Below are 20,902 nucleotides of genomic sequence, written 5' to 3' on the forward strand. Positions count from 1 at the left end.
ATGAGGGTGCATTGTGCCTAACTTGGAAAAAATAACCCTACATTTCCTAGCTTCCTTTGCAGAAATGTGTGCCCAGTGAAATGCAAGGAGAAGTTATTAGATGGGGATTCTGAGAAACTCCCCACTTTGCTTTCTTGCCCTTCTTGTTTCCATCTTTCCTATTGCATAAAAGGGAGATGGGATCACTGGTGCTCCAGCAACAATTTTGTGCTTTTAAGTGACCTTAAGGACAGAAACTGTGTGCTGAGGATGGTAGGACAAAAAGACAGAAGGAACTGGGCTCCTGATGACCATGCTACCCAGAAAACCAGTCCTCAATTCCCTTCCGCTGGTCTTCTTTTACATGAGATATTATAAACCCTTATGAGTTTAAGTCACAGTAGTTGAGTTTTCTGTTCATCCTAATCACCACCCTGGACTTTTGACTCCAGAGTCATCTTTTTCTGTGATGCCTGTAGCAACTTTGTCACTTCATAGTGGCTTACCTGGTGACATGTAAACCAGAAATCCTCATCTTGCCCATTGATTACCTGGATAATCCCAGGTGATGGAGTGGAACCAAGCTTCTCACTGGCACCCCTGTTTCCCCAACATTGCTGGAACTTAGAAGTATGAGACTGAGTCTCGACTAAAGCTGACAGAGAAAATCCCCGTGGACTTCCAGAAGGCTACTCCATACTTCCCCAGAAAGAGAAATTACAGCTGGTGTCCCCACCCCAAGTCTCCAGCCTTAATAAAAAGTCTTTGGGGCCTTAGCGAGATGTGCCCCACAGCAGGTACATAGCACAGTGGAAAGGGCTGGATGTAGAAGACTACATTTCTTAGTCTTTGCTTTGGATAACTTTGTAAAATCTACGCAATCTGTTTGAGACTAGTTTTACTATCTATAAAATGGGTTTAACGTTATTGTCTTCTGCATCCCCTCTTGTAGATGTCATGTTTCAACAGCGTGAAAAAAAAGATTAGAAAATATAAAATCCAAGGCAGGTTCATTTTGATCTGGGCTCTGACCAAGGAGTTGCCTTTCCTCCCTGTCCACTCCCTTTAGAGAACACCTGTCCCTAACAGCTTCTCCCTTTAAGAACACCAGTTCCCACTAGCTTCTCCCCATGGCCCCAGATCCTGAGATGTCGATTTCATTAGTAAATTTTTCTCCACCCCACAATAGAGATGGCTGTCTTTTCATAGGGTAGGGCACAGCCCCACTGAGGTGTGGAGTGGTAAGGTCCTGATGGGGTGAAAACTTGCTGAATCTGCCCTCTTGTCCTTTCCCCAGATAGGAGACAGAGCAGCAGTAAAAGATGCAGCCCTGTGCCCCAGCCCTGCAAAACTCAGTAGGGTGGTCCAGTCTCCCAGGACAGGACATGTGTCTAACAATCACGGAAGAACATGGCATGGGAAAGGGAGCCTGCAGATAGGGTGCGACGGGGGCTGGGGTGGCTGTCATCTCTCCATCTTCAGGGTCTCTCTCCTTATAGCCCCTCACTTTTCTACACAAGGATGGGGGCAGCATAACAAGCAACACAAGGCATGGCTGCATCCCGGCTGACTGCCTTAGGAGCATGCCTGCTCTTCCCCTGGCTCTCCTGGGGATCATTCCAACATCACGCCTGGTGACAGATGTTCTTGACAACTCTTAGAGACAAGTGTTTGTGAATGTCACTTGGGCTGATAATGACATGCAGGGCATTTAACTTTCCATGTCACCCCAGGGATGAAGCCAAGCCGGGGTGAGCTGTTGCTCCCTCCAGGGTGGCAGAGGAGGCTGCCTTTCTGACTTCCCTCTCCCAAACTTCCCCTACCCCTCATTGACTTCTCTCCCCTTTGTTGCTGTCACCATTAGTGCCAGCCCCTTCCTGACAGGCTGGGCCCTGGCATTGAGGGACATGATAGTCAGCCCTCCCTAGTCACACAGGAAACAGGCCAGGCCCTGCTGGTGGACTGTCTGTCTCCAGTGTGTCACAGCGCCTGCCTGCAGGGCTCAGCTGTGTGTACTCAGGAAGGGCAAGCAGCTTGGGAGTACAGCCGGGACTGTTAAATAATAACGGAGCTTATTAGCTGAAAAAAGCACAAAGCACTGTTTTATATAGCCTAATTCAAATCTGGTCTGAGTTATCCACGATTTGGGGTGATCCGTGCCTCTGCTCCTCCTTCCTGGTATGTAGACTAGACCCTGATGTTTTCAGACATTGCTCTTAGCTCTTTGGGGTTTCTGTGAAACCTCGAGGTGGGTCACTGGTGACCTGTCAATGGCCTATGTCCAGGTCTGGTTGGGTTCTCTGGGCCTCTGCCAAGATTTTTGTCTCTGACCCCAGGCCCTGGAGCTTAAATGCACCTTAACTCCAGGAGGCAAGCTGACACAGTGCCCCCAACTAGTAAAAGTAGGTGAATTTAGCAACAGTGGAAGCCATATTATGTTGATCATGGGATTTTGAAAGTCTCAAGTAGATCCACACACGATGAGAGCTGGGATAATTTAAGTTAAATGTTTTCACTCCTGCCTGAAAGTCAGGCTGCCTGCTTCGTATCCCTGGAATGGAGTCAGCCAGGTTCTACTGAACCCTTTTGGTATGGGCAGCTCACTACTTTGTGGCGCTTTTACTTTAATCTGCTGTTGGGCAGCTTTGATCTTTATTTCCAGTCTGTCCAGTTCACCAAATGTTGACTCTATAGCTATTTTGGACCAGGACTTACCAAGGGCTGAGGACATGGAGATGAGCACGCATGAATATCACATGCTAGCGAGAGGAAGATAGATACAAAGCCAAATCATTTCGGAGCCAGATGGAGAGCAATGAGAGACATGTGTAAGGCTGTTGCTGTTGGAATTTTGTTTTTGTAATGGGCCAATGCCTACTTCCATGCACGCATGTGTCTATATGTGTGTGTGTATGTCTTTTCCTCTTTTCCACCCACAAATACTTCGAATAAGTTAAAGGAGCCATGACTTCTTTTCTAAGTCCTCTCATCTCCAAGGTAAACTTCTCCCATTTCACATGAGCTTCCAGAACCTCATTCTCATCAGCCCTCCTCTGGATACACTGCAGCTTGTAAACATGACTCCCAAGACTGTGCCATCCCGGATTAAACATATTAAAGCTCTGCTCTGACCAGCTAGAATGATTCAGCAGAACCATAACCTCTCATGATCTGACCACTATACTTCCATTAGCGCAACTAAAAATGACAGGGGTCTCTCACCAGCTCCATCACATTGTGGCCATAACATCCTCAAGATCAACTACAACTCTGAACCTAGGCACACAGAATTTCAGATGAGCCAGATTTTCCTTACCTTGAACTTGTGCAATTGCAATTGATTCCTTGAACCAAAGTGAAGATAGATGATTGATTGATTGATAGTTTTGTCGACATGACAATTGGCCAAGCCTATTTTCTGTGTAGTTATCAATCTTAATTAGAAAATACACTGGCAGTACAGAAATGGAACAGATGTTGAGGCAGAAGCCAAAGGCTTTCTGGCATATTCACATCAATTTATTAATCAGTCTGGTTATTTGACCAGTTACAAGTTCACTCCATCAGTTTACATTTCTCCCTTTTGTCCCAAGACAGCATGAGAGTTCGCCAAATGTCCTGTACGACTGTGACGTGCTCTGTTTATGGTAGTGACTCACAGCCAGCAGAAACTCCTAGGAGTTTTTCCAACTGGACCTGTCACTCCAGAGATGCTGGTCCAGCTGAGAGTCACTATGCAAGTGGGCATGTCCCTGAGAAGCACCTGCCCTCATGAATGACAAGGAGGCAGATAAAAAGGTTGAGAACTACTGGTCCACAGCATCTCCTGAAGACATGGTTCAATGACTTGGCAGGATTTGCCCTTAGTGAACCCATGTTAGGTTAGCATTCTTTTCCAAGGGCTCACAGCTACCTACTGAGAAAGTCTTTCCAGAATTGTATAGGGACTCCATGTCCAGCCTAGCATGCTAAGCATTACAGAGTTTATTCCCTGAAAAGCAGAATATTCACCCCTTTCCTGTCTTAGGCATCTCTCTGTCCATGCTATCTCAGAATCACCACCATAGGCTTGAGAACCTCATCTACTTGCTCCTTTAGTCCTTACTCACCTACATGGGGCCCATCAGAGCCTGGTGACCCAGAACTCATAGACAGCACTGTGATGCAGGCCTGTTGGGCTTCGGCATTCCTCTCCATAGTATTGGTCTTGTTAGGTTGAGGCTCTGGGCAAACATACAGGCTGCCTGCATTCAGATTCCATCTCTGCTACTTACCCCCTGTTTAACACCTTGAGCAAGTTTCTTCTATCTAAAGTGAAATAATAATTTTTACCTCCAAAGGGTTTGTGAGAACTAAATGAGTTAGTGCACATAGAACCCTTAGAATAGTGACCAACACAAATAATCCATCAATGCAGGTGTGTACTATTATTGCTGCTGTTGCTGCTGCTGCTTTTCTCCTTGCTGGGGAAGATGGAGGCAAGTTGCAAGTTGCAAGTTGCAAGTCTTTGCCTCTTATCTATTCTCATTGTAACCTCTTTCCCAACCAACATTTTTTCTTCTTGGACATAAACATGGACTAAAAAGCCCTCTATGGCTGCATTTAGCTTTCTCTGTACAGCATGTGCTCCTCTTTAATACTCATCTTCAGATACAGACCTCTCCTCCCTTCTTTTATATACCTTCCTGTTAAAATGAGCAGGGCAGAGAGCCCTGTGCCCACTGGTGTCCATGCTTTCTAATGAGGACAATTCATTTTCTAAAAATCCAGATTCTTTATTAGAGTCTCCTATTTCTCTCAAGCCATAATCCCTTTTAGGACAGTGGGCAGCATGACCACAGGGGTTGAGTCTGGGTGCTGAAGCCAGAGGCCGGAGTTCAAATCACAGCCCTGCCTCTTTCTGCTGTGTGATCTTGGAAGAATTTTATTTTTTAATTCTCTTGGTCTTTTATGCTTCTTCATATATCCGGAAGGATTAAGTGAGATACTGCCTGTAAAAGCTAAGCATCAAACACATAGTAGCCTGGCAGTAATGTTGGTCAGTGATTGCTATTACCATTATCTGGCTACAGACTCAACGCTTAGTTTTTTTCTCAAAAATTTTGGAAATTTGTCTTCTTAAAGAGAAGACTGAATTGTATATCTAACCTTCCTCTTCCATTTTATTCCCCAGGATGGTGGATGTGATGCTAGTCTTATTTTATACTACTATTATTCTCACTGCTACTACTCTGCTACTAGTACTACTACTAGTATTGATAATAATAATCTGTATTCCTTGAGTGTTTACTACTATGTGCTCCCACTATTTGGAGGATTTCCACACTGTATCTCCTCTTATCTGCATAACCAGCCCTGAGAAGTCACCATTGTTAGCTGCATTTTTTTATTCCAAGTTTTCTGATGTTTCCATTTAATTTACATTATTCTTAGAAAGTTAGTGTCTCCAGGTTCTCAATCACCAAATAAAAGTAATTTGAATTCCCACCTGAGTGATTACAGGAGCCTACCCCAAGCCCTCTCCTCCTCCTCCCAGTATCTTTGAGACCCCTGGCGAGCTGCGCCATTTTGGCAATGCTAGTGTGTTGCCTTCTGGCAGCCAACATCTTCTCTTCCCCTCGCGAACTGCATTTCCCTGTGCAAACTGCAGAGCTGGTAGCTTTTTGCCTTTACACTTTTTATCAAAGTCATGACCATATAATAAATTCACAAGTAAAGAAATATATTTATTTTCAAAAGGTCAACCTCATAAGTTAGCAAAGAAATGCAAATTAAAGCAAGTGCCATTTTTCACCTCTCAAATTGGCAAAGATGAAAGTAATTATATATTCAATATTGGCAAAAGTGTGATCAAAATGAGTACTTCCACTGGTGAAAGGGTAAATATTTATATGTAACGTATAAAGATTATAATTTACCCATAAACCAGTAATTCAACTCCTAGAAAAATATGCTAAGGAAATCACTGAAGTTGCACAAATATATTTATGGGCAAAAATATCCCTCACTGTATTACTTTTAATAATGAAAAATGAGAAACCACCTGAATGTCCAATAATAGGAGATTAGTTAAATAAATTATAATACAGCCAAATAAAAAAGATTTTAATACCATGGGAACTAAGCAAGCTGTAATGTTGAGTGGGAAGAATTAAGATACAGAATATACACTAGATTGATTATAAATACCATTTGAATGAACTCAGACACCTTCCAAATTTCTCTTATTAACTTTGGATGGTGGGATTACAGTTAATTTTTATTTCCTTCTTCATAATTTTCTCTACTTTCCAAATTTTCAATAAAGACTATGACTTTTATAGTGAGAAAAATACATATATGCATATTTAAGTTTGACTATATGCCCCTATCTATATATTCCTATATATGTGCACATATGCATGTGGGTAACTTCCAATGCTGCTTTCTCTCCATCCTGAGATGTGACACTGCTATCCAGACAAGGCCAGCAGCTGCCAAGGAAGGGGAGTTCCCCAGCTCCGCTACGGTTTCCACAACATACCCACCCTCAGTCACATTGACTCTATTCTTCCCCATGTACTCTTCTCTCCCAGAGCTTCCAATCCAGAGACTCATCAACTCAGACAGTCAGAGCTGGAGGAGACCTCCAGGATGGATCAAGTATTTTTGATCTCTCTTGCACCATGGGCCCTTTGGCTGTGTGATGAAACTCATGGGATCCCATCTCCAAACAATCATTTTACATGCATAAAATAAAACACACAGAATTTCAAAGGACACCATACATTCCTTGAGCGGTAAGGTTTTAGGCCATGTCCTTCATGTTTCACATAAGGGAACTCATCTGTGGTCAGCATTTTGGCCCCTGGCCTTCTGTCACTCTGTGACCTTCTTCCCTCTGAATGACTTATGTGATTCTATTGCAGCTTTCCACATTTAACCTCCCTTTCTACCAGACCTAGGAAATGACCCCTTGATTTTCAGAGAACTTTTCAAGGTCAGTACCACTGTCTTCACTTCTAGATGAAGAGACTAAGGCCCAGGGGGTTCAGCACAGGTGAGAGGGCTGATGCTATCTGTAAGACCCAGGGGGCTCACATGATGTGGTCTGACTCAATCAGCGCTCAATTGGGAAAGGGAAGCTCTCCTCCCTCTAGGGCTCTAAGTAGGCTCTAGGGCTGCTTAGAGGACCCAGCAGAGGTCTCCCAGGGGAAAGAGACTGCCTGACGGTGAAGCCAACCCAGAGAAAAATAGAACTTAGGGAAGGTAAGAAACTGAGAATACAGGTTTGTAGGGGACCTTTGATCCAGCTGAACCTGAAGCAGGTTCCTGACTTGTTAATGACATGAGTCAACACACTTTCCCTCCCTTTCTCTCTCTCTCTCTCTTTTTTTTTTTTTTAAAGCCAGTTTGATTCAGTTACCAAAACGGAATAAGTGCATTTAGTGAGTGTTCAAACTAAGTCAGGTATTAATTATCCTTATCTTACAGATGAGAAAACTAAGGGAGGCCAGGAGAATGAAATGACTAGCAAGTGGAAAAGCCATGATTTGAATCTCACTCTTTCTGACCTCAGAGCCTTAACCATGACTGCATATGAGTCCAGGTGAAGGTCAAATGCATGCCTCTTTGGGGGAGTCAGAACCTTCAGCCAAGAGGTCTATTCATTGTCCTTGTATATCCTCCAACTGGGCTTAGAACAGAACATTCATAAGCTCATAGCGGTAAGACCACTGACCACAGCCACCCAGCCGGGAGGTGTGGTCTTTCTCTACACATATCTCTCAGGCTGCCCGTGTGGATTCTTTTCTTCTTAGCCTTGTAGCTGATGTTCTTTTTATCTCCTCTTACCTGCACGAATGGCACAGTTTGCCCAAGAATCCCCACAGACACCTTTGGGGAAGAGGGGTATAGGTGGGAGCAGCCCCAAGACCTCCCCATCCCCTCCTCCTTCCCCAGCCAGACACCCTCCCTGCCTTTGCCACAGCCGCTCGCTCACCTGTAAATCAGTACCTCATCGTCAGAGCAGTTGTACTGCAGCTGGTACATCTTCACCCGGGGTGCTGACTTGCTGACAGACCACTTGACCAGGGCCGAGGTGGTAGTCACTTCAGACACAAGCACAGCCCGTTCCGGGGGGCTTTTGGGAGGCTCTCCGCCCCCACTGCCTCCACCTCCCCGGCTGGTCTTGCTGGAGCCAGTGATGTCTGAGAGGCGGGACTTGGGGGGTGCAGTGCGGCTGGTGCTGTTGCTGAGGTGTGGCAGCTGGACGATGGAGACCTCCACCGTGGCCGTGGCCTCTCCGGCAGCATTGGCAGCAATGCAGGTGAAGGCACCACTGTCCTGAGATGTGGTGATGAAGATGTCCAGGGTGCCATTGTCATAGACAGCGGTCCTTGAGGAGTTCCCTACCAGGCGGTCATCGGGGGCTACCCAGTGGATAAGGGGGCTGGGGTCCCCAATGGCTTTGCACTTGAGTGTGGCCGCCTGGCCCTCCAGAACCAGCAACTTATGTGTGTGCTGGGTGATGAGAGGCGGCTCGCACACAAACTCCTCCTCACGCACATGCCAGAAGTAGCGACCCTTGAGGCCCCCCGGGGAGCCGCAGGTTTCCAGGTCATCGTCCCGCTCAAGCCTCCGCAGCCAGAGAAGCTCACAATTGCAGTGAAGTGGGTTACCCCCAAAACTAAAGGACAAGGGTGGGGCAAAGGGTGTGGCTGTCAAAGCCGAAGCCTGGGAGCGGGCAAAGATGGGATCAGGGGGCAGCTTCTGCAGCCGATTGGAGGTGAGATCCAGGCGGGCCAGTTTCTGCAGGTCTGCAAAGGTGCCCTCGGCGATGTGATCCAGCAGGTTGTGGTCCAGGCTCAGCTGGTGGAGGTTGACCATGCGTCGCACGGAGTCCCACGGCAGGCCATGGAGGTTGTTGTAGGAGAGGTCCAGATCCTCCAATGTCAGCAGGAAGTCCTCAAAAGCCTCATCTGCGATGCCGCCCAGCTGGTTGTTGTTCACGATAAGGTGCTGCAGGTTGACCAGGCCCCGGAGGGTGTCCTCCCCAAGGCTTGGCAGCCGATTGCTGTCAAGATGCAGGGAGCGGAGGCTCTCGAGGTCCAGAAAGGAAAAGGGCTGGATGTGGCTGATGGTGTTCCTGGACAGGGTCAGGTCCACCAGCCCCGTCATGTTGGCAAAGTCCTGGCGGCTGATGTGGATGATGAAGTTGCCGCCCAGGCGCAGCTCCACTGTCCGCCGGTCAATATCAGGGGGTACAAAGAGCAGCCCCTTGGAGGGGCACAGGGTCCCCAGTGACTCAGACAGGTTCTGGCAGACACAGTACTTGGGGCAGGCGTCGACCACGGCAAACGCCATGCCAAATGCTAGCAGGCCACCAAGCAGGGTCTCCATGGTCTGGTCACTCAGCGCCTGGAAGGGAGAAACACAAGGTCAGGGTCAGGAGGCAAATTCCTAATGAACTCACCCAGAGCTTCCTCCCTCACATTAACCCTCACTGCCTTAGGGAGTGGAATAGAATGGCATGTGCTCAAGCAAGACCTAATCTCTTCCATGAATCCCTCTAATGCAGTTTTACTGTTTCTCTTTTCCTTAGCTTTATCACCTTCTAACACACTATTTAGTTTACTTATTTATGATGTTTATTTATTGTTTCCTGTTTCAGTCCTGTATGATCAGCTCCAAAGAGGGCAGGTACTTTTGCCTGTTTTACTAATTGCTGTATCCCAATTACCTAGCTCAATGCCTGGAACACAGTAGCTTCTCAATAACTATCTGTTGGATGGATGGATGGATGGATGGATGGATGAATGAGATACCATATCATTGGCTTATCCAATAATTGAGTTTGAAAGGATGTTATGGCTGTTTTTTGAGACATAATTTTACATTCTTAATTGGTTTAGGCTTAGCATGAAATTAAATTGAACCAGCATTCCTTAAGAATGAGGTTGTAGATAAGAAGCGAGTTGGTGCTGCGAGACTCCAAGGTCAGTGGGGAACTGTTTCACCAAGGAGAATCCACATAGTTCATGAATCTTTGAGAATGTGGGAAGTGAAGAAGGAGGTGTGATGGGAGGCAAAGGAGTGAATTCTGAACCCTTCATAAGCAATTAGCCTCTATCTAGACCCTCACATACATCAGCTCTTTTGGGCTTTAGGAATCCCCTTCAGAAGGAAGGGATTATCTATACACAGACGAGGATTGATCATGGCCTCAGAGCCTCCTTTGGATCTTTACTCACAAGTTACCTTCTCCCAGAGGCCTTCCCAGATGCCCTTCCATGATCATCCCTGCCCCGCCCCGCTGCATAGCCCTCTTCTCTGCTCTGTATTTTCTCCTTGCAACTAATCCCTATCTATGTTTTAACTACTTGTCTTCTTTATAATTTGTTCTTTTGCTCTAGCAGTAAAGCCCCAAGTAGAAGGGACCTCTTTTCATTCACCACTGCATGCCCAAAGCCTAAAGCGCTGCCTGGCACATAGTAGGTGCTTTTACAAGAATGGCTATCTAAGAAAGAAAGGAAGAGAAATCTGACTCAAGTCTTTGCGCCTCCAAATGTCAACAGTTTCCTCACTATCCCATGTTGTACTAAATGTGGCCTTATTGATACAGTGCTTCTTGGGGCTTTACTGATAGAGCAAAATGATAGCCAGTTGAGTTGGACTTTTGGAAAATCATGCAGCACACTGATTGTGTAGCATTATGCAGACCAGCATTTCTCAAATTGCCTTTTTTTTCTTTTTTTTTTTTTTTTTGAGACAGAGTCTCACTCTGTCTCCCAGGGGAGTGCAGTGGCCCAATCTTGGCTCACTGCAACCTCTGCCTCCGTGGTTCCAGCAATTCTCCTGCCTCAGCCTCCCAAATAGCTGGGACTACAGGCACACACCACCACACCCAGCTAACTTTTTGTATCTTTAGTAGAGACGGGGTTTCACCATGTTGGCCGGGCTGTTCTCAAACTCCTGACCTCAGGTGATCCACCTGCCCCGGCCTCCCAAAGTGCTGGGATTACAAGTGTGAGCCACTGTGCCCAGCCCCTCAAATTGCCTGCTAAACATACTAATTAGAGTTCTGCAAAAATGGCTTCTAAGGCCAGTAAGTTGGGGAAGCATTGCCTACTCTTGCTTTCTCTCACAATAGCTCTATACGCATGAGCAAGTTTAGAAGAATTGAGAAATTCTGCTGCAGAGAAACACTAAATTAATGTTTAATTTTGCATTACTCCTATTTCTTTTTACTATAAAGACATCCCTTTCTTGAGCAACAGTTTTACATATATATATATATATATATATATATATAGAGAGAGAGAGAGAGAGAGAGAGAGAGACAGACAGATTCTTGCTCTGTCACCCAGGCTGGAGAGCAGTGGCACAATCATAACTCATGACAGCCTGAAACTCCTGGGCTCGAGTGATTCTCCCACCTTGGCCTCCTGAGTAACTACAGGCACGTGCCATCATGCCTGGCTAATTATTTTTATTTTTATTTTTGTAGAGTCAGATTTTGCTATGTTGCCCAGGCTGGTCTCGAACTCCTGGCTTCAAGTGATCCTCCTGCTTCAGCCTCCCCAAATGTTGGATTTACAGGCATGAGCCACCTTGCCTGGCCAATATCTTGTGGAAGTAGAGCTCTATAACTCCCAGTTTGAGGAGCACAGATGCAGAAAAAACTAGCTTATTTTATTTTTTGTTTTTTATTTTTTTTGAGACGGAATCTGGCTCTGTCACCCAGGCTGGAGTGCAGTGACGCGATCTCAGCTCACTGCAACCTCTGCCTCCCAGGTTCACGCCATTCTCCTGCCTCAGCCTCCCTAGTAGCTGGGACTACAGGTGCCCCCCACCACAGCCGGCTAATTTTTTGTGTTTTTAGTAGAGACGGAGTTTCACTGTGTTAGCCAAGATGGTCTCGATCTCCTGACCTTATAATCCGCCCGCCTTGGCCTCCTGTAATAGCTTATTTTTTTTAAAAAAAGATACGTAATATATTGAAAAATCTATTCCTTTCATACACTTTATTATGCATATTTGAATTCCATTATTGCACCTCTTTAAGGGTAAATCTCCTACCTGAGACCCTTCAAGGGCCAGAGGCTTTCTCTGTATTTTTTCTGGAGAGAGCATCACTGTGAAGTAGAAATATGATGTGAGCCAAAAATGTGACTTCAGGCCGGGCGCGGTGGCTCACGCCTGTAATCCCAGCACTTTGGGAGGCCGAGGCGGGCGGATCACGAGGTCAGGAGATCGAGACCATCCTGGCTAACACGGTGAAACCCCGTCTCTACTAAAAATACAAAAAATTAGCCGGGCGTGGTAGCGGGCGCCTGTAGTCCCAGCTACTCGGGAGGCTGAGGCAGGAGAATGGCGTGAACCCAGGAGGCGGAGCTTGCAGTGAGCCGAGATCGCGCCACTGCACTCCAGCCTGGGCGACAGAGTGAGACTCCGTCTCAAAAAAAAAAAAAAAAAAAAAAAAAATGTGACTTCAAATTTCCTAGTGGCCATATTTTTTAAAAAAGTAAAAAGAAACAGGTGAAATTAACTTTGATAACATATTTTATATAACTAGCTATATCCAAAATATTATTTCAATATATCCTCAATATAATTATTAATGAGATGGCTAACTTTTTTATTTTACAAAGTCTTCAAAATATGGTGTGTATTTTACCCTCAGAGCACATTTCAAATGCTCATTAGCCATATGTGGCTATTGGCTACCATACTGGGTAGTGCTGTGAACTGTAGCTCACAGACCAAATATATCCTGTCACCTGTTTTTGTAAATAAAATTGTATTAGAACACAGCCATGCTTATTTGTTTACATATTGCCTGTGGCTTCCTTTGTGCCACCGTGGCAGAGGTGAGCCATTGTTGCATATAACACATGGCACCAAAGCCTAAAATATTTACTATCTTGTCCTTTACAGAAAGAGTTTGCTGACCTCTGTTCTATAGGATATGTGTTTTTTTTTTTTTCATCTTCATCATGGGCACCTTCATTAAAAGCCTTGGCCAAAGTGCCCAGTTTCACACAGCTCTGCCCTGGCTTCCCCATGAGCACCTGCCCACCCTGCCAGTCCCTGTTCTCACCAAGCTCCTACCTAAGGTAGACCGGCTTCACCTTACCCAGGGCCCACCAGGTCTCAGGTGTTGATACATGGAAGCTTTCCACCTGCCAACTTTCCAACTTGCTCTGTGCTCAAGTGTGTTCTGGCCTTCTTGGTCTCTACTTGCTGGGGCCTCATAGAACAAAATGAGGATCTTCTCCACTTGCATTGAGTCTTGAGTTTTCTAGCTACACCTCCCTATGACTCATTGTGGTCACAGAATGAAGAAGGCTGACGTTTTTCTGGCTACGGCATTGGCTCAAATACAGTTGAGTGGTACTCTCTATACCCACGAGAGCACACGAACAGCCACAGCCATATCCAAGGATGTCCCTTGCTAATTATTCAAGAGGTGGTTGAGTGTGTGTGTGTGTATGTGTATGGGGTAGTGTTCTATGGCCCCATGAGAAAGGCCATCTCCCTTATGAGCTCTTATCAGTAAATGCAGCAGTGTTCTAAAGCTAGACAGCACTTCCCAACATTTTCAAGTCCTGGCACACAGGAAATGATATTTGTCAGGTGCCCCTGGGCCCAGGGCCAAGGCTATTCATGGCCTGTGCTCGCTATCTGCCACTGTCCCTCCAGATCCTCTCTCCACCCTCCCCCCACCGGCTCTGCATTTTAGGAGGCTGACCCACATGGACCGCATCTGTGCAATATAGATGGACTGCCTCCGCCATCCTTTGTGCCTTTCTACCCTTGGCTGTGTCGCCTGCCCTCTGGTAGAGACAGCAATGGCAACAGCAAGCAAAGAAGGTGCAGACACTTCCAGATGCATATCCTGGAGCTCAGAGGCACAGAGCCCATTGTTTCAAACAGTTGTGTCCTTGTAAATTATGCTAAACAAAACATATTTTTAAAAAAAAGTTTGTGGAGGATTAACAAACGTCTAATGAATTCAAATCTGTGACATAATAGAGCTGGGTAAATATATTTTAAGTAATCAGCATGGAAGATTACTGACGGAGAAGTGACTATTGAATCTTAATTAAAATTGTATTCTGAGAACTGTCACTTAATATATTGTTCTAAAAGCAAAACAAAAGGCAGCTTAAATCCCAAGTTGGGAGGGAGACAAGGGGACTGGATGAATATGTGTAATTAGTGTATATCTAGGGTGCAAGGGCTCTCTTTTGGGCAAGAATTTGGACAAATGCTGGAAAGAGGAATGCCAGGCCTAGTTGCCTCTAAGTATCTTAGGGTGGTGTAGGTGGTGGAGAGGAACCAGGATATCCTCCATCTGGGCTCACAACAGAATATTCAGAAGCTCATAGCCACATGGCAATTAGGGAAAAGGGCTCGGACAAGGAGCAAAGAGATAAATGAAAGTGGGCAGGAGGGGCAGTGCGATTATTTGTGGGCAAAGCTGAGAGAGGTGTGTGGGGAGCAGAAGCGAGGCTGAAATGGATGCTGGTATCAAATGTCAGAATCAGCCTTCATAGGAGGAATCCATCTGCAAAGGAGCGAGAGCTTGTCTGCCCAGAATGTCTATGAGTCTGCACTGGGGGAAGGCAGGGGGGCAAAGAGAGGTAGATACAGGGGAGCAGGGAGAAGTAAAACACTCCCCAAACTGAACCTACACCATTCCAGAGAAGCAGTCCAGTCTTGGGCATTTACCCAGGATAGAAAGAGTATCTCCTCCCTTCCTTGACTGGGTTTCTTCATGCAGTCTTCACAACCCCACAAGGTGAGTGCCACCATAACTGCACAAAGTACCCTTGTGCAGGCAGAAAGAGGTGTTCCTGCTGGCCACTGGTAGGGTTCCCTTATCTGAGCAACCTCGTGCAGTGAGCAACTTGCCCCACCCTACCTTGCGGCCCTGAATATTGTCATCCCCATTTTAGCTACTAGGAAGTGAGATTAAAAGAGGTTTGAGCCTGTCTAAACTCCCCTAGCTACCCTGGACAGAACCACAATTTAAATGGAGATCCTCTGGCTCCAGGCCATGCTCAGAGTAAAGGAGGCCCCTCTGGAGGCTTCCATGTGCCTGGCATACAGAGAGACTGGCTGTCTTCACTATGGGTTTGCTTAGTAACTGGCGGTGAACCAGCTGTTTGGCTACATGCAGGCACTTGTGTTTCCTGCTTGGGGTTGGGCCTGGAAGGGACGCTGGCATTCTCGGAAGTAGAGAGGCCTAACTGGCCCAGAAAGACCCACCTGTCAGGCCCTGATAATAGTGAGTCTCTCTCACACACATACACGTGTTCAGAAATACATACTGGCAATAATAAATATAAAGTTGTGGAACTAGGCCCTTGGTTTGTAATAAAAGCCTCCAGATGTGATTTTACATTTAAAACAAAAGGGAAAAACAAAGATGAGGACAGCACATCGCGGCAGAAAAGGAAAGTTCTTGTTCCTTGGCTTGACCACAGGCTTCCCCCCAGCCAGGGGCTTCCTCCCCTCACTCCCCTCCCTGGGCTCTGCCTCCCAATCAGAACCACCTCGAGCTGTTCCAGACAGAAGAGGCAACAGTTAGCAGATGGCTGGCACGATATATGTGATATCTCTCTACCCTGATTTCCATTTAAAAGATACCTTAGCAACCAGCCGAGGAGCTGCCCGCCCCTAGAGCCTGTAAATCAAGTAAGATGCCTGTCTCCGCTTCAGGTAAAAAGAAATGGCCCCTGCAGGGTGCTCCAGGCCTGGAAAGTGTGAATTAATAAGAGTGGGAGGGGTTGGGATCTGCCAGGGAGAGGCAGCTGCCTGCACCTTCTTTCCAGACTTCCCCTCCCAGAGCCCCACTGCTCCCCGTAAATCACACCACTCAAGGTGAGCCCTGGAGGGACCAGCTCTGGAGAAAGGGTGGGGAAAGGAAACTTGAGTTCCACTTGGATGGGGGCATACAAGCCCAGAAACATGCTGCTTTTCTGATTTGGGAGTTGCTGGGGGTGAATGCTGCCAGCACCATGTGCCAGCTCCAGTGTGAAGCCCCTATCCCAGCCCTGCTGTCTCCAGCACATCCACCTCCCTGCAGGGTGCCCACACACTCTCAGGAAGTGACATTCTGAGGTTTCATCTAAGAGGTAGCATCAGTGAGTTGATTTCCAAAACCTCCTTTCCAAAGCCACCCTGTATAGAGATTCTTCTAGAATCTTGATAAGAGGCAGCAGAAGCAGGCTCAATGAGTGTGTGTTGGGGTAGGAGAGGGCCCCTGCTCCAGAGAGATCCCTGTCTGACAGGGGAGGCATAGCCTTTGACTTCAGGGACCTCTTAGTTCGACTTTGGAGTCACAGTTTCTAATTTGAAGGTAGGGGGAAAAGAGAGAAGGAGAGACAGAGAATCCCTGAGTGAGCCTCCTGCTCTCAGAAGGTTCTAGCTTAGTGGCTGCAGAAAGACACCCACACAAGATGGGCAAGAACATTCCCTGTTCTTTCCCCAAACAAAACCTTGGGGACATGAGCCACATCCTGAATCTCCAAACTTCTTCATAAACCCGATAAAAACAGCAGTCTTTGGTAACACAGACAACAAGAAAAAAAAAAAAAGGCAAAATAATGTCTAAAACATCAAAAGGGCAGAATGAGCCCATTAGGCTCTTTTTAAACTTCTATTGTGCAAGATAAGCAATTGTTATCATAAGTAAGTTATTAAGCTCAGAACCACTTCCTCTCTGTTCGCAATGACAGCATTATGCCTCCGTGTTAGCACGTCCGTGATAGCTTTTATTGTGTTGCAACATAATTATGTGTTTGCCTGCCTTCTACCCTTGTGCACCTGGGAACCCCTTCTTGGCAGGGATTGTATATTGCTCAGCTCTGAGTCGATGGTAGCAAATCCAGGACCTGGCACTGAGTAGGCACCTGGGATATGTTTGAGGAGAGAATGAGTGAATGAATGAATAAATGAATGAATTAATTAATGGATGCTCCAGCATGAACAGACACAGTAGCCCTTGGCCCCTCTGACACCCTGTGGCCTCTGACTCAATGCAAGTGCATGCTTGCACCTCTGGGGCAGGCTGGGTGTGCTAAGGAATTATTGCTTCCAGAGAACAGTCCCCAACCAATGCTAGTGAGGGAGATAGAGGATAAATACCTCAACATCCTCACCTCCTGGGTGGGATAACTCCAAGGCACATTTTACATAGTCTTCTAGAGGCCCCTAGGAGGGCTGAGCCTCAGTTGCCCTGCCCAGTCACCTGCTCCTTAATGCAATGTATATGGGCCTCCTTCCTTTGCCCATCTCATTTCCCCACTTCTCTTCCCTCATTTCCTGCAATCATTACCCAAATAAACTACTTACACTCAAATCCTTATTTCAAATCACTGTTCCATTTCTGGGGAATCCAGCTCAAAGCAAACTTCTTAATTATAACTGTCATTATATAAGGGACCAACTAACTGAGACTGGGCCGCTGTAGAAACGTGAGATGCAGGGAAATAAAAAATGATCTAAAAATCATGCATGTTCTTGTCAATAACTAACACCACCAGCAACTCTCAGAGGAAGGAGACCTCAGTTCACGTGCCAATGACTGGTAGTAATAGTTTAATGGAAAACATCTTCTACCCAGGGTATTCACGACCTGGGCTGTGCGGCACTCGCCGTCTGTTATCTTGAGACACGTGTGAGCCAATGTGTGAATGAGTGTCTGCGCATGAATGGAGGGAGGCCCATGCATGGATGGGGTGAGGGGTGTGAACGCGGAGGCTAGAATGTGAATGGAGAGGTGTGTGTGTGAGGAAGATCTGTGCAACAGTGGGCGTGTGTGACAGTGCTCCTGAGGGCGTGTGAGTGAGGGGGGCTCACATGAATGGAGGTGAGTGAATGGGTGTGTCTCTTGATGGAGGGCTGTGTGGGTAAAGGAGGGCTGGGTTTCACCAGTGGGGGCCTGGATGTGAGTGAGTCCGCCTGAGGAAGAGAGAGGGAGCACAGCTTGTTTGTTCAGCTTTGATGGAAACAAATGCTATTTTCCTGCTGTGTTGTCAGCTTGGAATGCATTAATCTTCATGGTTGCCTGTGATCTGTCCCTGCTTTGGGGACACAGACAACCCACAGGCTGGCAGCTCTCAGCGTCAGTTTAGACCTTGGGCTGCTCCTCCTCTCCCTGCCTATCAGCCTCCACTCCAGCCTACAGGTGGGAGTACGTGGGGGCCCTCGTGTCACACAATGAGATTTTTGCTTTGAATCAGTCATGACTTTGAAGATTCTTTGTCCAAACTGCCCCTGACCCCCAACACTGCCCATGTTTCAAGCATCTTTAATTCTCAAGCAAGGCTCCAACCCTAGGAACCTGGAGGGAGACCAGAGTTCCTGGATGGAATCTTCTCACCCAGAGGGTGAAGGTGGAGAATGCCCAGGGATGCATTTCCAGTCACCAGGGCCTTGCCGGGCCTTTCTCACTCACCCAAGGACTTCCCCAGCAGATCCAAGTGCCAGGCCCTAGGCCTTGCTATCTCAACCCCTTACTCCCTCCTGCTGTGAATCACAGAGCACCCCAGTTCACTAACACACCAGCACCCTCTACCCTCCAAAGGCCTCACCCTTTCCCTAGTACCCATCCAGGAGCAACTTCAGTGCAGGGTCCTCTCTAGGAAGGGGCTAATGAAGGGAGCAGTGGGGTGAATAACGCAAAGTGGCAGATAATCCTAAACTCATTTCCATTTGGCTGGAGAATGTTCACTCTATGATTTACTCTCCTCATTATGGTTGGCCCAGGCAAAAATTAAAATAGGCTTTTCTTTTTCAACCTACACAGGATAGAGGGTAGGCAAAGGCTAGGAGGCTAGGTAGCATTAAAGGTCACTGTGGCTAGACTCCATAATTATGGGCTGACACAAGACCTGAAAGTTACTGCAGGTAGGGGTTGTATTTCCTTCAGCCAACTGGGGCTCCCTGAGGACAGGGCTGAGTCTCCCCTCAGACTGGGACCCTCTGAGGGTGGAGCTGGGGCTCTCTGAGGACGGGGCCGCGTCTCCCCTCAGACTGGGGCTCTCTGAGGACAGGACTGGGTCTCCTCTCAGACTAGGGCTCCCTGAGGATGGGACTCTGTTTCCTCTCAGACTGAGGCTCCATCAGACAGAGCTGTATCTTCTTTCTGTATACCAAGGATAAGCCCAAATTTCTGCCTCCTGGGTCTGAGGCTGACATGAGCAATGTCCTCATGTTTCCTCACAGCCACCTCTCCTCACTGCATGGGGCCCTGCTGAGGGCCTGGTCTCCCTGAACACCCCTCCTGGTTGTGCGGAGCTGGGCCTCAGCAGGGGCTGGCCACGCTGCGTCTCTTGAGCATCATGTCCTCAGGCTGCTCTGAGGAGAGTCTCATTACACAGGCCTGCAGTTATCACCCTGCCCTGTTATTATGTGTGTGGTGTAACATCACCCATAGCATATTTAATCTTAGGATTCTAATAACCCCTCTTATTATTAAAACAAAAATAATTTAGAAAATCAAATTTCCTTCCTGAAGGGCGTTTGTGTTTCATTTGCCTGTTTGTGGGTGGCCAGGCGGGGCTGCTGCAGTGGAGAACAGGTTATAGACAAAGGGATCCCACGTGGTACCGGCAAGGTTTGGTCTATCCTTGGCTTTGGGACAGAATCCTCACCTGTTGGCCAACCTGGACTTATAGGAAACCAAGATACACAGAAACAAGAGGACTTTTCAGCTGTGACTACCTTTACTGTTTTTGAGCCCCCACAAATTATTTCAGTAAACATAATTCATAGAAAACAGCCGCAATAGGGAAAAGGCCCATCTGGGGGATTCCCACAATAGGCTGCCCTAACTCACATGCATTAGCCAGCTCTGAAGTATTTACCAAGCAGCCACAAAAGGGTCAGGATGAGATACGGATCAGGACTTCCACGGCCTTTGAGGGCAAAGAGTGGCTAGGCCTATATGCCATCTTATCCCCATGCACATACTACAAATGCTTCCCCCAAGACCAGGTGTAATCCAGGCCCCGGATCCTTCCTCCCACTTTGCAAAAGGCAAATGGAGCAGAGTCTCCCTGCCTGCACCTTTCTTTATTGCTGTCCTCTGTCCCTGCAGTTCTGGGGAGAAGGGGTGGAGACACATTATCAGTCAGGGGCTTGAGAGGAAACAGATGAGGGAATCCAAGCAGCAGCTGAAGGATGTTTGATGAAGGGACCATTTAGAGAGACATGGGCAGGGTGGGGGAACAAAGAAGAGGTGGTGTAGCACCCAGTGGGTGGCAACAGAGGGGAGCTACTCAGCCTTCCACCCCTAGCCTAAACGGACAAAGGTAGAGGGCAGTTTCTAGAACCCAGTCAGGGCATAGCCATGGGAGAAGAGTTGTCCAACAGGAGGATGTAGCCCTAAGTACACAGATACAACCCACTGACAACCTAGGGCTGGGAGGGAGCTGGCCAAGGGAATTAGCCTGTCTCTTTCACCACCCTCTCACCACTTGCTGATGCCCCCCAGTGGCCAAACCTAACTAGAGGCCAAGGGGTAAGGAAACTTGCATGTAGTTGCCCGCACAGGTCAGCCTACCCAGGCACAGAGCAGGGCAGTTAAAGGTGGAGAGTTTATTTGGAGGAGCAAATAAATGAAAAATAGCACAGACAGGTAGTCCTTCTCTCTTTTCAGCTTTCTCAATGAGTTATTGGATAATTAAGGCACTTGGAAGTATAGGAAAACGAAGAAGGGAAATAAGGGGGAAAAGGAGAAAGAAGAAAGAGACAGAGACAGACGAGAGAAATTAATCCATTGGAAACAACAAACCCACAGTCTCAAGAGCAGTAAATATGAATTCAATTTGGTTTTGCCATTTATAGAACCCAGCCTTCTAAAGAGCTGACAGGCTGATCAGATAAAAGCCGCTGTTGCCACCAGGACAGCACATTTAAATTTTTATTG

The 20,902-nt window shown here is 47.0% G+C and overlaps 1 protein-coding gene across 1 annotated transcript in view; it reads right to left on the bottom strand.

Annotated features, from left to right (window-relative positions):
- The window catches only part of LRFN2 (leucine rich repeat and fibronectin type III domain containing 2), a 197,234-nt gene that overhangs the window by 32,067 nt on the left and 144,265 nt on the right, over positions 1 to 20,902 (bottom strand). Inside the window, exon 2 of the mRNA XM_016955413.4 lies at positions 7,961 to 9,378. Within this exon, the coding sequence (XP_016810902.3) occupies positions 7,961 to 9,360 (1,400 nt within the window). The 5' untranslated portion in view covers positions 9,361 to 9,378. The remainder of the gene's footprint in view (positions 1 to 7,960; positions 9,379 to 20,902) is intronic.

This window comes from Pan troglodytes, chromosome 5 (assembly GCF_028858775.2).
Source record: "Pan troglodytes isolate AG18354 chromosome 5, NHGRI_mPanTro3-v2.0_pri, whole genome shotgun sequence".
Taxonomy (NCBI): Eukaryota; Metazoa; Chordata; class Mammalia; order Primates; family Hominidae; genus Pan; species Pan troglodytes.